Source organism: Arvicola amphibius, chromosome 12 (genome assembly GCF_903992535.2).
Source record: "Arvicola amphibius chromosome 12, mArvAmp1.2, whole genome shotgun sequence".
Classification (NCBI taxonomy): domain Eukaryota; kingdom Metazoa; phylum Chordata; class Mammalia; order Rodentia; family Cricetidae; genus Arvicola; species Arvicola amphibius.
Window position 1 is genome coordinate 159996527 of NC_052058.2, and position 17900 is coordinate 160014426.

General features: G+C 41.8%; 1 protein-coding gene and 1 long non-coding RNA gene across 2 annotated transcripts in view; one reads left to right on the forward strand and one right to left on the reverse strand.

The window, feature by feature from the left end:
- Window positions 1–17900, forward strand: part of Dlg2 (discs large MAGUK scaffold protein 2) — a 701330-nt gene that overhangs the window by 658340 nt on the left and 25090 nt on the right. The window contains 1 exon segment of the mRNA XM_038313618.1: window positions 17039–17138. Within this exon segment, the coding sequence (XP_038169546.1) occupies window positions 17039–17138 (100 nt within the window).
- LOC119802603 lies at window positions 1395–6705 on the reverse strand. Its single transcript, XR_005283477.1, has 3 exons — window positions 6582–6705; window positions 1588–1640; window positions 1395–1487 (listed from the first exon to the last, which is right to left on the reverse strand). It is a non-coding gene; the product is annotated as an uncharacterized LOC119802603 (long non-coding RNA).

A 17900-nucleotide genomic window follows, 5' to 3' on the forward strand; every position in this document is an offset into this window, starting at 1 on the left:
ACACACATACCATACAGCTTCTCACCAATCCTCCTTCACTGGGATGGGGGAAGGATGAAGAAAAGGGGTGCCTTTGCACACCATCATTAGCAGGCCATTCTTTCAGACATATATGTATCAGTTCTCTATGTGACAGTCTCCCAGTTATTCTCACCTAAAACATGCTTCTGAGCTTTCTCACCTCCATTTGTGCCCTTACTATCAGCGCATGGATCTTCATCTGGGCAATTATTTCATCACTTTGTATTCTCAGCATCTACTTTAGCAATCCTGGTGTATATTAATGAACAAAGTAATAGGTTTAGTTGTGACATGTCTATAAATGCATGTATACTCCAATCATATGCACCCCCTGCAATGACACTGCCCTCATCTTCCTCCACCTCCTTCCTTCTACATCCTTAAAATTCTCCCTTTTAATGTCCATGTCCTTAATTGTTTTAACTTCAACATATGCAAGAAAACAGCTCCCTCCCATTCAGCAATAGTTAGCTTAATGAAGGGTGAGTTGTTATACTCTTTCTTCCCTTCAGTTTCTAGTTTTCGCTATGCAGTCCTTCCAGTGGGAAGCCTGTCTGTGGCATCTGGCGAGTCAATGGAACAGTTATTGTTCACTGAGTGTGTGTAATGGAGAGCCCTGCACGTATGACTACATTTCCGGTTCCATCGACTGTCCTTCATGTAATACAATCTCTTTCTTCATTATTGCTGACTAAAACTCCATAGGACATATGCACCACATTTTCTTCATTCATTCAAGTAAAGTTGCTTCTGTGAGTATGTGAAGTCTTCATTCCTCGATCTGAGACTTACTTGAGAATAAGAAGAGAACGGTTGTGTTGTGTATTAGTTCTGTTGCCCAGGCGTGTGCGCTCAGTACTTTGTGAGTATCTCCCCACAGGTGGGTTGCGATTGATGTGTGAATACTGTGTCCAAACAAGGTACAGAAATAAGAATAGGCATGTCAGGCTTTGAGGCAAACATGAACAGGACTGGCGTGTGTTCTCAGAAATATGTCTGGCGCTGCCAAGGGTGTTTGATTCTCTTGACATGTATGCACATGTGTTGCTTGCTTTTTCCCCTACAGTCGAAAAATGATAGAGAAGTCCAGATCAATTTGTTGTCTTCTACTCTTCAAAGTCGAACAACCAATATTTGATTTTTCTGTCTTTAAGAAAAGCATGGAGTGCTGAGAAGCCCTTAACCACTCAGATGATCCCCTCTGTGGATATGGCCGCCCCCCCCCCCCGACAGGGATGAGAAAATGTTCAGATGGAAGATGCGGCGTGGACTCAATCAAAGAGCCTAAGGCAGAAACCAACACTGTGTGTTCTCCTCCCTCCTCTTAGCTCACCTGATACCAAACTGAATCCTTAGTGGCAGTCCCAATCCCTGTGACTCTGTCTCCTGGCAGAGCTGCTGGCTAAGAGCCAGAAGTCTCAGCTGCAGGATGAATCCGCCTCTTCTGTAAATTCCCCTCCCTTTCACTCAAGCAGAAAACAAGAATTATTCAAATGAGGTTATCCAATCGGGCCCTGCATTATTATAAAAGGCACTTTAATTATTGTGCTCGACTTGCTGCCTTACCTCCAGTCACTCCTGGGTCACCAGTGCTGCATAGTGGCCTCCCGTGCTCTGATCTGGAGGGAAAATCAAAGGGTAGGACATGAAGAACAACTGTCAACTCCTGAAACAGAGGCATCATCCACCAGACCGTGAAGCGGAGTGCCTTCCTCCCCGACTTCAGGAAGGAGGGAGAAGAGGGCGGGAAAAAATAGCTTCACGGTGAGGATTTTTAGTGCTATTAAAGGGGTCATCTCACGAATTTCCTGTAGACACGGGGAAAGCAAAAGCTGGGAAGAGGAAGTGGCTTTCATAAGCTCTTCTAGTCAGGATGGTGACAGCCCAGACTAGGGCTAGACATCTTTCCTTGAAGCAGCCACAGCATCTATTACCCGAATATTTATTTGCCTGTTACCAAGTGTTAGACTAATGAGTGGTTCTCAACCTGTGAGTGGCAACCCCTTTGGCGTTGAATGTTCTTCAACCTGAGTTGCCTAAGACCATCGGAAAACAGATATCTACATTATGATTCATAACAGTAGGAAAATTACAGTTATGAAGTAACAACGAAATAATTTTATGGTTGGGGGTCACCACACCATGAGGAACTATGCTGAAGGGTAGCAGCATTAGGAAGGTTGAGAACCAGTGAGCTAGCCGGTAAACCTCAGGCAAAGTGCCCTTCCTGAGTTGGTTCCAACAGGATCTCAACACCTCTGCCTGTGGGTACTGGGGAAATGACCAGCAATTGATGAGATGAACCAAAGCTACGCACGACTCACACTCCTGGATGCATGGACCCTGGGACAAGTGACTCAGCCTTTCTGTGTGTCATTTTCTCCAGCTCCACATTTTTAGACTTTGATATAAAAATGAACATAATTTGTAGCCATTTAGTAGGAGTTGATAGCTAAAAATCACTTAGAATGGTTAATTCCTGAAGGATGTCAAGAGATGTAGCTGCCAAGTGGGTAGGAATTTAACAAGAAGCAGTGGCTAGAACCATTGCCCGGTGTTTAAGTGTTTATTTTTATATTGTTTGGGGGCTTGGTCACAGAGTTCAGAGAAATGTTCCAATCAAAATTCCAGTCTTTAAAGATAAAGCTGAAGATGAATTATAAAAGTAGCACCAGTAGGACATCTGAAAAGTCCCAAACGAGATGCCTCTGAAGATGAAGATGGAGATAAGGAGAACAGTCTGGGAAGGGGTCTAATCTGGACACGCTGAGTGGGTGTTCTACTAAGGTTCATTTTTAAAAAATGGGGTTTGGGCATCGTGAGATGGCTCAGCACTTGTAGTCAAACCCGGCAACTTGAGTGTGGTTCTGCAGCCCACATGGCGGAGGAGAGAACGAATGAGTTGTGCTCTGACCTACACACACTCCAATTTTTAAATTAAAAATTCTGAAAAGTAGTTTAGGGGCTGGAGCAGTGCTCTGAAGTTAGTAGCACTTGCTGTTCCTTCAGAGAACCTGGCTTCCATTCCTGCCCACATCAAGTGCTCACAAATGCCTGGACCTCCATTCCTGAAGGTCCAATACTGTCTTCTAGCCCCCATGGACACTGCACACATAAATAGACATCTAAGAAAGAGCTTATTTATTTTCCCTGCTGATTCTCAGATTCCAGCTCATAGGAAATTATTGAGAAATCTCTCAAGTGCCAAGGCATTTGGAGAATACTGAACTAAAGGGGAATTAAAGGGGAATTGCTTTCATTTGACTCGGAACGTGGTTTTGGAATTTGAGAATGGTAAATTCTGCTACCTCCTCTGGCCAGTGGGACCCTGACAGTCAATGCAGGCTTAGCCTTTTAGACACTGACAAGAAGCTTTAGTTATAACAAGTGACAGTAGAGCACAAAAGACAAATGAAAATAATTTAACAGAGAAATCAAGAATTAGCAGTGTGGATAAGAGCACTTGCTGCTCTTCCAGAGGACCTAAGTCGGGTGCCCAGCACCCACACTGAATATCTCACAGTGACTTATAACTTCGGCTACAGGGGCTTCTACACCTCTTCTGACCTGTGGGGGCACCTACACATATGGACACATACCCACATACAGGTAAACACACACACACACACACACACACACAACTTAAAATTAAATAAATCCTTTAAAGTAAAATAAACAACAGTGTGACCAACATCTGCTATGAGCCCTATTTTCAAATCTAACACAGGAATTTAAAAAAGAATACCAATGCTTCTTGTTTCCCATTGACGAGACTCTCTTGAAAAAAAAAAACACAATAAGGAACAGAAAGTTTTGAGTTTTTTGACTCATTTCTTTTTGCTTTCAAATCCTATGGGTTGTTGTATCCATCATATTATTGGGGGATAGGATAAGAAAATGTCGAATCACTATAGAATTATAAAGCAACCAATTGGAGTCACAGACGTTGGCAATTTCCTCTGGGAAATGATCTACAAATTTCCCGAGCAAATGACACATTATCAGGATACTTCCCTAATTTTATTATTAGTTCCAATTATGAATATTTAAATGAAGACCAAACTAGAAAGGACTCTGGGGAAGGCTTGGCACATTTTTAAGAATAATGAATTATAAGTGTATTAGTAACTTATTATAAGTTGATTTATAAACCAAATTAATAAATGACCACATCCTGATAACTATACAAAAAGTCCCATCAGCTCTGGAAAACTGAAGAAAATTCAGTTATATTTCTCCCCAGAATTCCCCGAGGTAGAGTGACTGTCGGGAATTTAGCTGTGATAGACAGCACGGTGTGAAAGCACTGGCTGTGGCGTCTCTTCTCAAGTCTAAGGCCGCATGCACTTTCCATCCTCACACACATTCAATTGAGCTTGCCAGAGCAAGCTCTGTCTGTAATGATGGCACCCTCTCTCTCACCTCCAGGAGAAAGGGGGAAGGGGAGGGAGGGAGGAAGGGAGGGAAGGGGAGGGAGGGAGGAAGGAAGAAAGGAAGAGAGAGAAAATCAGAATTCAGCATGGCTGGAGAGATGGGTGAGCTACTAGGAGTTCTTGCTGCTCTTGAAGAGCACATGGGTTCCCAGGACCCATGACAAGAAAATCACGACTCCAACTGCATGAGATCTGATACCCTCTTCTGCCTCCTCGGACACCTGCACTCACACACACACACACACACACACACACACACACACACACACACCTCATCTAAATAAAAACATATATATTTGGAAAAAAGCTTATGAGTCATATCAAGAATCTGTCTGTATGATTGGAACAAAACTTCCTCTATTGGTTAAAGAAATGTTGCTTGAGTTCACTATGTGTAGGATTTGATGTCCTGAATTAAAAATATATTTTTTTCACATAATGCACTATCTCCTACCTTAAGAGTTAAAAGATAGTAAAAGTTTAAGCTTTCCCAAGAAATAATTGGTTTTGGAAAAGTTAGCTTCCGAACAGCTAATTGGGTGGTGGAATGCAAGGCTCGCCTTCCCCGCCGTCCCATGTCCCATGTGCCAGCATTCTTTCATCAAGTGCTGCATACCGTCTGCCCTTCACTCACAGGCTCACACCTTCCCTTCCTAAACTCCTCACCTTATAATAAGGCAATTAGGAGAGCATGGGGTGCCAAGTCACAATTGTCTGTCATAAACACCTCCCTTATAGTTATAGTAAGCTAATTAGGAGAACATGGGGGTGTTGAAAGGGGAAAAAACAATCAGGATCCATCACTGGACCAACTACAAACTGAGAGTCTGACTAAGTGGTTAAAGGGGGAAATGTCAATTAGTAGCAATCACTTGAAAGTTATCTGGCCATGTGTTGTTTGTTAAAACAATCCATGTTCAGTTCAAGAGTCCAACTTCTAGGGATCACGTCTAAGAAAATAATCTAGAACGCAGTAAATGTTACCTTCATTACAATACAGAGCCTTAGAAATGGAAAACAGTATAGTGCCCAAGAGCATAGGAATGTTTAAGCGAGGGGAGGTAAATTAGCTGGGTGAAATATTATGTTGCCATGATGTTGAGACACGCTGGCTTGCAGTTGTCTCTCTTTGCAATATTCCTCTCTACTTTGGGCATTGGCGACATACTGGCCTTGGAGTGTGTTTGGGAATGGGTTCTCTCCTAACACTGAGAAAACTTACATTAGCTTACATTCTTTTTAGGGTTATTCCAGTCAGTAGAATTAAAGGTCAGAGCCATTTGGTGTGAATCATTTTAATTATGAATTCAACCTCCTAGTTGTTACTGCTGTGTTTAGCATCTCTGAGTTTTGTTGGGCCATGTCTTCCTAGGAATTTGCCTGGTTTGCATATGTTGTCTACATGGTATACATCTTTAAATTTCCTGTGGGGTCTGTAAAATGCTTTTTTAAAGATAGTTTGCATTGTTGAATTCTAAGTCCCTTCCATTAATTCATTAAAATGATGCTTACGGACACTTCCTAAAGACGTGGGGTCGTTGACTCTGCTTTACTGACCTTAGACGATGCCACACTTTTTCTATATGGTCGCGTTTAAGCATCTACAACTGAGGCTTAGAAACTAAACATCCCTAGGGTCATGCATGTCACAATAGTCGGTAAAAATCAAGATTTCAAATTACGTTGCCAGTATAATTAAATTGAAAAAATACAGTTTTTAGAAAATAAACACTGAGAGGTTTGCTTTTCACTGGTAACAGATATTTTCTTCTGTTATTTCTTTTGAACTTTCCCTTAGAAGGACATCTCCCTCTTAGAAGGACATTTCCAGTCGTTGCAGAAAAGGTGTCCTTGGGCTGCTGCACACATTAAAGTGCATGCATGTATACATGTATACATGTCTAGTGCACACAGAGGTCAAAGCAAAATCACAACGGTCCTCCTCCAAGTGCCAGCCACCTTGTGTCTTCAGACTGGGTGAACCACTGGCCTGAACCTTACAGTTGTTAGGCTGACTGCAGTGAGTCCCACAAGTCTGCTTATCTCTATATCCTCAACACAGAGATGGTAAGCATGTGCCCCATATACCCAGCTTTTTCACACACACACACACACACACACCCCTACCTCAATCAGGATTCAGGATTCAAGGGGTCAAACTCAGGTCTTGCGCTTGTAAGGCAAACACTTTGCAAATGGAGCATCTCCCCGGTAGCAGAAGAGGTGGTTTCGAGCAAACTGTTCTTTTAATTGAGGCAGACGATAAACTTGGGAGAGAAAGTTAAAAAGGATAAATTAAATGGTACATTTTATTGACATTATGCATGCTATTAAATTCTTTATAATTTTTCCAAATTTGAGTCATAGAGAGAACTGGAAATGTGAGACAAGCTAACAACTAAAGCCATCTCTTTATTAACAGTAATGAAAGGCATCTGGGATAAATCAGATCACTGAGTATAAATACTGTAAGATAAAATATATGGGCAAAGCAAAACTAGGACATGCTCACTGGAGAGCAATGCAGCCAACAGAAAGACGCCACCGTAGGGTGCCTCTCCCTGCTCTGGTTCTGCCTCTTGTCTACTGAGACTTGTAACCACGTTGAATCTCTCCCCATGCTTCTGAGGGGAGCCGTCCCTCAACGCTGCAGTTTGTGTCCAGTCAGTAAAAACTGGATGTCCACCGTACTTTGAATCTAAAAGACATGGAAATAAAAGTTTTGTGGAACCTGCTTTTTGTCATTTCCAGGGCTGATGGTGCTGGAGTGGGCACACTCTGGAGTAATGTCCCTCATCACTTGCTCATTCTGTGTATTCCTGCCTGGACTGGAGAGCTTCTGTTGAGAATGGGGATAACCTTAAGTGTACTTAGGTACTTTTGCCTTGTGCTGTGTGTGTGTGCACGCACGCGTCTTTACATCTCACTATAGATGTAAAGCGGGTCATGCATGCTAGGCAAACCCTCTACTATTAAGCTACATCCCTAGCCATCTTTCTTGTACTTTGGAGGCTCAGAAACTATAAGGTGATGTAGAAAGGGACTTCTCTGGTCACCTCTGTTTAGGATCATATTCATTCTGTTGCACATGAATATCTGTGTCTTCTCCATGATTTCTGAACTTTCCACTTTCCTATTATTTATTTCCTATGCCTTTTTTTCCCTGGAGAATTCCAAAAGCATAGATATTCATCCATTTGATAAGACCCCAAAGATCTTAAATGTGTTTTCTTTTGTGTGTGACTAGAATATTTCCAAAAACCTGTTTTATGTAACTTTTTTCTTCCTTTAAACCTAATCAGTTCTTTAGTCCCTCAACTATATTTTTATTTGGGCTTATTGAGATCCTCATTTCTAAGGTTTCTACTTTGCTCGTAAACATCTTTCTATTGCTCTGCTGAATTTTTCATTTAGATCAATGCGCCATTTTTCTAATTGCGTTCAATTGCTTATATGTAGTCTCTTAGATCTCATTAAGATTTTTATAATCCTTCCTTTAAATTCTGTTTTAATTCCTTTTAATCAGTGCTGCTGGAGAGATGTCTCAGTTGTTAAAAGCCCTTATTATTCTTCCAGAGATCACAGTTCAGGTACCAGTACCCATATTGAGCAGCTCACAACTGCCTATAACTCTAGCTTCAAAGCCCCAGTGTCCTCTTCTGGCTTCTGTAGGCACCTACACACATGACATATACTCACATAGACACAGAAACACAGACATTTTAAAAATGAAATTTTAAAAATATTTAGGCTGTTGTGGTGACACAAGCCAATAATGTATGTTGAAGAGGTGGAGGCGGGAGGAACACAAGTTCGAGGCCAGTCTGAGCTACATGCTTTAAATATTTTCATATTTAAAAAAAAATACTGCCAGGTGGTGGTGGCTCAGGCCTTTAATCCCAGTGATCAGAGGCAGTGGCAGGCAGTTCTTTGTGAGTTCGAGGCCAGCCTGGTCTACAGAGCCAGTTCCAGGACAGCCAACTCTACACTGAAAAACCCTGTCCTAAAAAACTAAAAACAAATAAATGAATAAAATTTTTCAAAAAGAAAAATATTTATTAGCATAGTTTCATTGCACAAGATGATGGGTTTTACTGTGGCCTCTTCATTTTTTTAAAGTCTGGTGTTGCTAGCCACGCATGGACTCCTGTGGAGTTCAGAGATGAACATATATGCTCATGTGTTTCCCAGCAGTCTCACCCTAGAGCAGCACTCCATGGTTGACAGGGATGAAGGAACACTATGGTTATCATTGCAGGTAGCTTGCTCCATCTCTCACAGTGCAGGACAGGGAGCAAGCTTAGGCTACTCTGATGGGCCAGCTTGTGTTTGCAGGACAGCTCTCCTCCGAACCAATGAGAAACGGAATGTCTGTGGCTCTATACTGAGTTTTCCGACCCCGACACAGTTCACACTCAAACGGTAGCTCAATAAGATGGATGCTGGCTACAGAACCCAGAGTGTCCCCTGGGAGACACCAGAGATGATGTTTCCAAAACTAGAATATTGAACAGTATGCAGTCTTTATCAGAGTGGGCTGCAAGCCCATGAGGATTGTGGGACTTCCTAGGAGCTAGAGTGGTCGTCATCTAGATGCTGCTGGAGTTTACTGTGAAGTTCTCTTTTGCCCTTGTTCTTGCAGAAGAAGCTGTCCCCACCATCCCCTACTGTGGAGCCCGGTGCCAGGGGTTTTACTTTCTCTTTATGCATTTGTCTGAGTTCTCTTTATGGAGTCCTTCTCTTTCTTGCTGACTCCTGATGTCTTCCCCTCCAGTTGCCAGCTCAAAACACAGTTAGATGCCTGTTTTGCTTGGGGGAAAGGGTTTGATTGCTTGCTTTATTCTACTTGGTTGAGAATGAAGTGAGTGTTGGGGACGTCTATTCTGTCAACTTGTGCCCCTCAGAGTTTAATTTTATAACCATATATTCTTCTGTATGGATCACAGATAAAAATTAAAAAACCTGATGTTTTAGAATCAGTGGTGATCTCGAAGCCCAGGGAGGGCTTTAAGAACTACAATGTTTTTACTGTAGTTTTTTTGTAGAATATGGGAAGAATTTGATTAAGAAGTCAGAGGGCTGTGGATGGGACAGTAGAGATGGTAAGTGTATATGGATCTGGAGTTCATTGAAGAAATGCAGCTGGAGCTAAATTTGGATATAATCAACCATTGGCATGAGAGATGGCCTATGGAACATGTGTGCAGAGGGAGTAAGAGGGGTGAGGGAGGAAAAAAAGAAAAAGATCAAGAAGTGAGCCTACTACATCTTTTCCAAATCTTGGAGAACGAAAGTGTAAGAAAGCTCTAGGAAAAGAGACTGGAGATGAATGGTCTCATCGGGAGGAAGGCAGTGAAACACAGGTGTGTACTGCCAGTCCGGTGTTCTCGGGAAGGAAACGGGACGAATCGTGTCTAGTAGGCAGATTTAATTTAAAAAATGAAAGGGTAAAATAGAAGAAGTCTGAACTGGACTTCCTGGAGCTCACTGATGACTCTAACTAGAGCAGCTAAGATTACTATATGTTTTTGTTAATTGTTTGCTTGTTGGTTGGTTTGTTTTCTGTAAAAGACCAGATACCAATATTTTAGAATTTATCTTGGTCCCTATGGAGTTAGTGAACATAATTGTGCACCAATAAAAACTTCATTTTACAGAATTACATAGTGGGTTGGATTGTCCCAGAGGACATACCTCCCTGTTGTCTAGTCTAGGGAAAATAATTTAGCAAATGGTTTGGTTGAAGAGAAAGGAATCGGTGAGTTTGCTATGAGGATTGAGGCAGCATGATACGGATGGAGGATGATGGAAAGCGGTTTACATTTCTTTCGGGAGATCGCTATGATATCGCAGATGTGGATGACTTCAGACCCAGAATATAGATGTGCTTCCTGGTTACTGTAAACCAGGACGGCTGTGAAGTCCGGCATGTGCCTCATAGGCCCTTTGCTGTGTACTAGGCTTGCTCTCCACACTGCTGTCCTGAGAAATGTGTTTTTACATAGCGTGACCATCCCAGACCCAGAAATAATGTAAGTCCAAAGGGGGAGCGAAGGGCTCATTTAGGATACTATTTTTTACAGCCATTTTCAGAATGATGGGTCCTGTGATTTTGATTTTTTTCCCCTTAGGCAAAGAATGCTAGGAACTTTGTCCTTTCGGGTCAGAGAACATCAGCTGCCACCTTTTTATAAATAATGAACCCTGTTTGCTGCCTCACTGGGCCCCAGCATTCACAGGGAACTGGTTTTCACTCTTCCTTTCCTGGTCTACCTTACTTCCTGCTGCTCCTTTGAGTCTAACAGAGAGACAAGAAAAGCTGTAAGAATTGCCCCCCACACATACACCCCAGTCAACTAGCAATGTCTATTTTGGGGGGTCCTATATTAAATACTTTGATTTATCTTTTTTAAGCCACATTATGAAAAAGTTTAAACATTACAAAAGCAGAAATAGAATCACATATCCCTTATACTCATAAATCATATGCCCATCTATAATTCCCTGAACTACTCTGAGAGAAAGTTGTAGGAATGATGCCTTGTCTGCCTTCCTGACCCAGGACCACATGCTTTGTGTAACTTGTCCCAGCTCTGGGACAGTTGCTGCGTGTTTTATGTTGTCATGACGTTGACATCCTCAGAGGATGCGTTTTTGTTGGGAAATGCCTGTTTCTTCCCCATCAATGTGAACCGTCGCCTTTGGAGCTAGGATCCAGATACTTCTCGGAGCTCACCCTCTGGAAACCCATCATGGCAGGCTGCCCGTCCCACCATTGCTATGGCCAGATTGTTTCACTAGACAGCTATTTTTTTGCTGCTCTTGTCATTGAATACGCAAAGAGATGGATATTCTGTTTTCTCACAGACTTGCAAAGAGTGATCACTCTGGAGTGAATTCTCCTTAGGGTAGGAGCGAGAGAATAGTGATTCCTGGCTTTATCATTCCCTGTGGATTCTCCTAGAAAGGCAAGCTTTTCCTTTACCCTGTTTTCAGCTAAGACTTTCTATAACCTCAAAGGCACAAATTTCTTCTCAGATTCATTGCTCCTGTTGTCCATAGTATGTGGATCTGGCTTTGATATCCTTCGTACACATCACAATTAGTGTAGGTTTTGGTTCGAGTATTGCTTCCAGACAAAAACATTAATTCCCATTTTGCAGGGTGGATGCTAGGTATGCTTTTGGCTACAAGGCTATCATTACATCCAGGCTTCCTTGAGGGAAGAAATTAAAATTTTTCAAGATTCTTCCTTTCCTTGCAACTATCCTCCTGTTGACTGTGGCAATGCCTGTCCCCAGCATGCCTGCAGTTATTCATGTGTTCATTCCTACAGCATACCAAATGGTTCCAGTATTGTTATACTTGTTATTATTAGCCTGCCAAGAAAATGTCTATGCTCCTTTACAGTTCTGCCTTTAGATGTACGGAGCACTATGGTCCACTCACATATTTGGATGTAATTAAGGCATCAAACCATTGCCGAATTTGATATGGCATGACCACATGCCATTGTCGCACATAAAAATAATTACTGGGTTAACAGACAATTTTGAGGAGGCTGCTCTCTCTTTCCAACTTTGTGTGGGATCTGGGGGGTCAAAGTCAGGTTGCAAAGCTTGTATCGTCTTGTGGCAAGTGCCTTTACTATTGGGCAATCTGGCCACAGTCCCTCCTCCTCCTCCTCTTCTTCTGGACTCATGTTGCACCAAAAATGGTGTTTTTGTTGTGTTGTAATTCGTTTGAATCAGAATGCAAATGAACTCTATGTGGTATTTCTTCATGTGACTTGTCTCCTCGTTTGTAATTTCCCTCTAAGTATTTCACTTGCACTGGTTGGCTGATGCAATATTTATGCTAAAGAAGCCAGGTGATTTATCTTACAGAGTTTGCCAAACTTCAGATTTTAATTGTTGTATCTTTATAAAGAAATCAAAGAAGCATGGAAAATTCAATCTTATTTGGCGACTGATGATGAAATCTACAGGTTTGAATGTACTCCGGTTCATCTAGCAGAACTTTCCAAGCCTCCTTGGAAGTGATGTTTTGTTCTCCTGTCAGGAAGCTCGGGACTTTTATGCTCCCAATTCTTGATCTGAGATCCAATACTTGATCTTTGATTTAACTCTTCTTGGTCACAGTATTACTTACTGTTTCACTGTTGTGTTTCTGCATGAAAATGAGCTATCTACAGAATAGAAAGCCATGTCTGGATAGCTTCTCCAGGTTAACCCAGCTATGAGGAAACAAGTGTTTTGTTTTTTAATTTATTCTTCTCCCATACAATATATCCTGACAACGTCTTCCTCTCCCTCTACACTTCCCAGTCCCTTCCCACCACCTTTCCTCTCTCCTGGATCCATTGCTCCCCTAGAAACAAGTATTTCTAAAAATTAAGAGGCATGGAAAAAGCATATTTGAGCCATGTACTAGTTTAAATTCCACCAGAGGTCACCATTATCTACATAGGTGACATCATGGAGCTATAGAAACTGTGGAATTAGTACATGAAAAATCCAACAACAACAGTAGGAGAAATAGGCCTCTTGTTCTATAGTTTTCTAGATAACAAGGGTAAGCAGATGCCATTTGTCTTTAAGAAGATGGAATTTTAGTGGGAGAAGAGGGGATTTGAGCTTCTTGCTTTCCTCTGTGGGATCAATCCAGGAAGTTTCATACTGTTTGACCTACCAATCAGGGGTCTCCCGAGTCACACTAATGAGTTGATGACTCCTCCTGACGTGAGTGTTGCAATGTCTGTCACAACATGAAAGATATTCACTTAAACTGCGACAGGGCAGAATCTGCTCAACAGAAGCATATCTAGATTTCTACACGCTAAGTATGATGGGCATCCAATTAAAGACATAACATACTTACACCACGTTGAATGAGAAACTGAGAAACCTGACAGGATTGTTTCCTTTCAGCCCATGGCATAAGAGTGTGGAAGGGTTCCTCTTTTAAATAGCCTTCTTGAGATACAGTTCACTTTAGTGACATGACCTTAAAATGCACACGCCCGTGTTCCCTGGTATCTTTCTAGGGTACATAACCATCACCAGTCTCATTTCTGGCCACCCTAAAGTAAGTCCATACCCACGAGCTGTCAGTTCCCACGCTCCATGCCTCATTACCTACACTGTATACAACACCTAGTCACGTCTCTATTAACCAGCCACTTCTGTGCAGATTTTTAGATTGCCATGACTAATGTGTCTGTTGAAACTCCCTTCATTTTTTACAGTATCATATGAACAAGAGTGGCTTTAAGGCCTCAACCACATGAATTGCTATCTAAGAAAGAAAGACGTAGCAAAATAACCAAAGGAGATACAATTGAAACCAATCGCTTGATGTGGCCTAGTAATCCATCACCATGCATGACTGTCCGAGAATGGCAGATTATGTGTTGTGACTTACAAAGTCAATTGCTTATAATTTAAAATGGGAACTGGAGGGAGGCGTGGCTTTCAGGAATTTGTACTCACAGAACTACATTTGCAGCCAGTTAGTCCCCGATTTCACAGCTCACGATACAGACAGGAAGAGTGATGAGACCAGCTTCATGAAGTTACCCTGTAGGCCACACACATGATGCCTTAGAACTAAGCTTGGTCATTCAGTGGTCAATAAATGCACATTTTTGCTTGGCCAAATTCTCAAGTAGAATTCTTACCCACACCACAGTATTTTGGTGTTTCCAAAATCTATATTCAAAGAAATTTTCTCCTTGAAGGCAATTTCATGGGGCCTGAAGATGCTCTAATGTAGACAAAACAGCCCTAATCAAGCACAGTTAAGACTAGGGCTGTAAACCAGCCTTTACTTTAGAGCCATGTATTACAAATAGCAAGAGTGCTGATTTATTCTGTCAACCCAGCACTCATGTAGCAGAATTTTCTCTTCTATATTAAAAGGAAAAATTACAGTGGTAATAAAGCATCTATTATGGAACTCCACATGCCTAGCCTCATAAACTACATATAATCCTTTGTAAGCCAGAATGTTGACCTTAGCTAATATTAATGTTAATTCAGTAAGACGCTATGTGTAAAACATTAAATCTGCATGAACTGAAATGGTGGTTTGACTTTGTGGCCATGAAGGGGTCCAGTGCCTTCCATGTTACGCAGGAAGGAATCAAAGTGCATTTGTTTGTAATACTGTCGTAGAGTTTTACTTCTGGGGTATCATGTATTTCTGTCCTTTTAAAAGGTGTGCTGTTCAGTATGATTACGTCCAATTAGAGAACTCATGATACACAACATTTTCATACTTGGGAAATGTTAACACATTACATTCCTTGCTTTGAAACATGAAAGAATTAATCAAAGACAACACCCTTTCATTTTCCTTTGACCAGCAAGACAACGTAAACGATGTGGTTTGCATGCAACACCATTTAGGGTCCTAGAAGCCTCTGCATTATCCTTCTGCGTGTATTTGTGTGTTTAATTCCCCTCCCCCCAGCTTTCTTTCCTCTTGGCATAATTTTGTATTTGCATGAGATTTCATAATTGTTTTGCATGGAAGTCATCTGTAACGTTAAAGAGTAGTGTCTAACACCCCCTGCGATATCACATGCCATGAATTCTTACATAATATTTTTTTTTTACTTTCAGTTACTGGAGTTTAAATATGCTTGAAATGTAAAAGTGGCAGGACGCTGGAGTGACGCAAGACTATGTAACGTTCCTTTACGGAGCTAGAGGGACACTTCCCAGCCTTGTCTTTGGCTGCCAGTTCTCAATTGCGAGTTATAATAAAACACTGTCAAACACAGGCACTATCGGGGCTGGAGAGATGGCTCAGAGGTTAAGAGCATTGCCTGCTCTTCCAAAGGTCCTGAGTTCAATTCCCAGCAACCACATGGTGGCTCACAACCATCTGTAGTGAGATCTGGTGCCCCCTACTGTTCTTCAGACATACACACAGACAGAATATTGTATACACAATAAGTAAGTAAGTAAATAAATAAATAAATAGAATATAAATATTTTTTAAAAACACAGGCGCTATCTGCAGACCTAAGTTCCAAGAAAGTCCTGTTTTAGTACGACATATAAAATCTGTCCTGATCTGGCATAAAATTTAGCTGCTCTGACTTTGGTGAAAAACCTTTCTGTACTTCAGGGTTTCCTGAATGAACGCTATTACTGTTAATTTAATAGACGAGCACAGGGGTACAAAACGAATGCCTTCTTTGCCCAACTTCTAATTAATATGGGAACATGACTAAGTGCCATGAATGGGTCAAAACGTTCACCTCTCAACCAACAAGTACTGATTTCCTCCCAGCTGTCACCCGTCTGGCTCCACAGTTCTTCCTGACAGTGGCCAATGCTAACCTGGGCGAGGATACTCCTTTTCATATTACCATTGGGAATTCAATTCAAAACCTGTGCAAGTAAGAAACCCTGGTACCTGGAGACGTTTTTCTAGTGTTTTTAAGCAGCTAAAAGATTCAAATAAGTCAAGTGTGGATGATCATCAGGCTGGCGAGACATTTTTGAAGCATGATAGAATATGAAATTAATAGAACTTGGAATGGTCCCATGTCACCAAGGACAACCCACAAAGCATTTATGTAACAACAGCCACCATGCAATAAATTGAATTGTCTTTTAAAATCTACTGAACAAGCAAGTGCTAATCACTGAAGTGACTGCATTTTAAAAACTGTGTGTGTGTGTGTGTGTGTGTGTGTGTGTGTGTGTGTGTGTGTGTGTGTGTGTTTAATCGAACCCCATTTGAACTAATAGGTGGCTTGTACTTTAAAATTATATTCATCCTAATTTTTCCCCTTTACCAAAACATAAATGGGTGGCTGTCATTTCTCCCATGCTTGGGCAATTGCCATGTAAATACCACATTAGCAGCTTCTGGTTGAGCCGGGCTCTTGGGACTATCACCAGCTAAGTCTGTATTATCAGCATTGGGATCAACCTCTACTTCTCAAGCTAGTCCCTAACGAGGGTGTGAAGCTAAATGACCTTCAGAATTTAAATGTTACACTATAATTATTATGTATCATAAATCCACTTGTTTCCTTGTGCAGCTTTAATTAAATCCAAGCTGAACTAATACAAATTCAATTTTAAGACAGCTAGATAATGAGGGGGGAAAACGACTTTTTTCATAGTCATTCTGTGCCCGACAGTGATAACATGAGAATTGTATGGCATTCTGGGCGGGTATCGCCTCGTGTGATCTCAACACCTAAGAGGTGTGTTGATTTGAGATGAAGATTCAGACGTTCAGAGAGATCCAGTTACTTATCAAAGGGGACGGGCAAGCTACGGAACCAGGATAGTCTGGCTCTCTCTTTGAGACATCCCCTCTGCCACCATTTATCTGGAAGGGTGTTCTGACTGTAAAGCCATTTTCCCAAGGCGCCATTTTCAAGAGCTGGTACTGCCTGGAGAACGAGTCTGCCTTTGGCCCCCTCCAGCACCTCTGTTGCGTGTCCGCTTGCTTCACTACAGCTCCCTGTGCTTTTACAAACTAGTTGTTCTGTCAGCATGAGTGTGACAACAATTAGACGTCCCCTGTTTTTGCCCCATGCCTTTTCTCCTTCACAGTCATTCAATGACAAGCGTAAAAAGAGCTTCATCTTTTCACGAAAATTTCCATTCTACAAGAACAAGGAGCAGAGTGAGCAGGAAACCAGTGATCCTGAACGTAAGTAGATTCTGGAGATAATGTCACATGCAACACAAGAAAAAAAATATCTTCACGGGCAACACTCATCACAGGCTGTCCCATGACACACCAAGGCAAACAACACGGCAGGCAGGCAGGGCAGGTTTTACTACTGTGACCGGTGTTTGACTGCAGTCTGGATCCGTCCCTCCCTGGGGCTGTGTTTTGCAGAAAGTGCTAGAACGGGTCTTGACAAAGCTGGGGCTTCAGGTCCAACCAGCATCTCTCTGTGACCAGGCGTAGGTCGGTTTTGATCATGCAATTCCCTAAGGCTTGAGAAAAAAATTTCTGTTTAGACATATTGGATTACATCGCCACATATGTATTTTGTCTTGATAGAATTGTATCTTACTTGTTAGAAGTAATTCAATGACTTTCATTGAGTATTGGTGCGGTAGTTCACTCTTGCTCTCCAGGAAGCCATTAAATACATGCCGAGAAGAGAGCTTAGAGTGGTGGATGCAGAATTTGCCATGAAATTTGGAGTGGGGACTTCCTTGGACAGTGGGAAAAAATTACAGTCACTGATCCTTTTAATTTCCCCACAATCTCTGGCTTCAACCTTTTTTGAGTTGATTTGCAAATCAAAATTTTTCTTTTATAGCACAGCTCAGGGAGTTTGGGGTGAAGGCTATTTAAAAAAAAAAAAGCGAGTGGGATCCAGATTGCCTGGACAACACGGTCTGTCATGGTAGTATCCGTGTCAACTCCACTGACTTCTACCTTCCTCTTCCGTGGCTG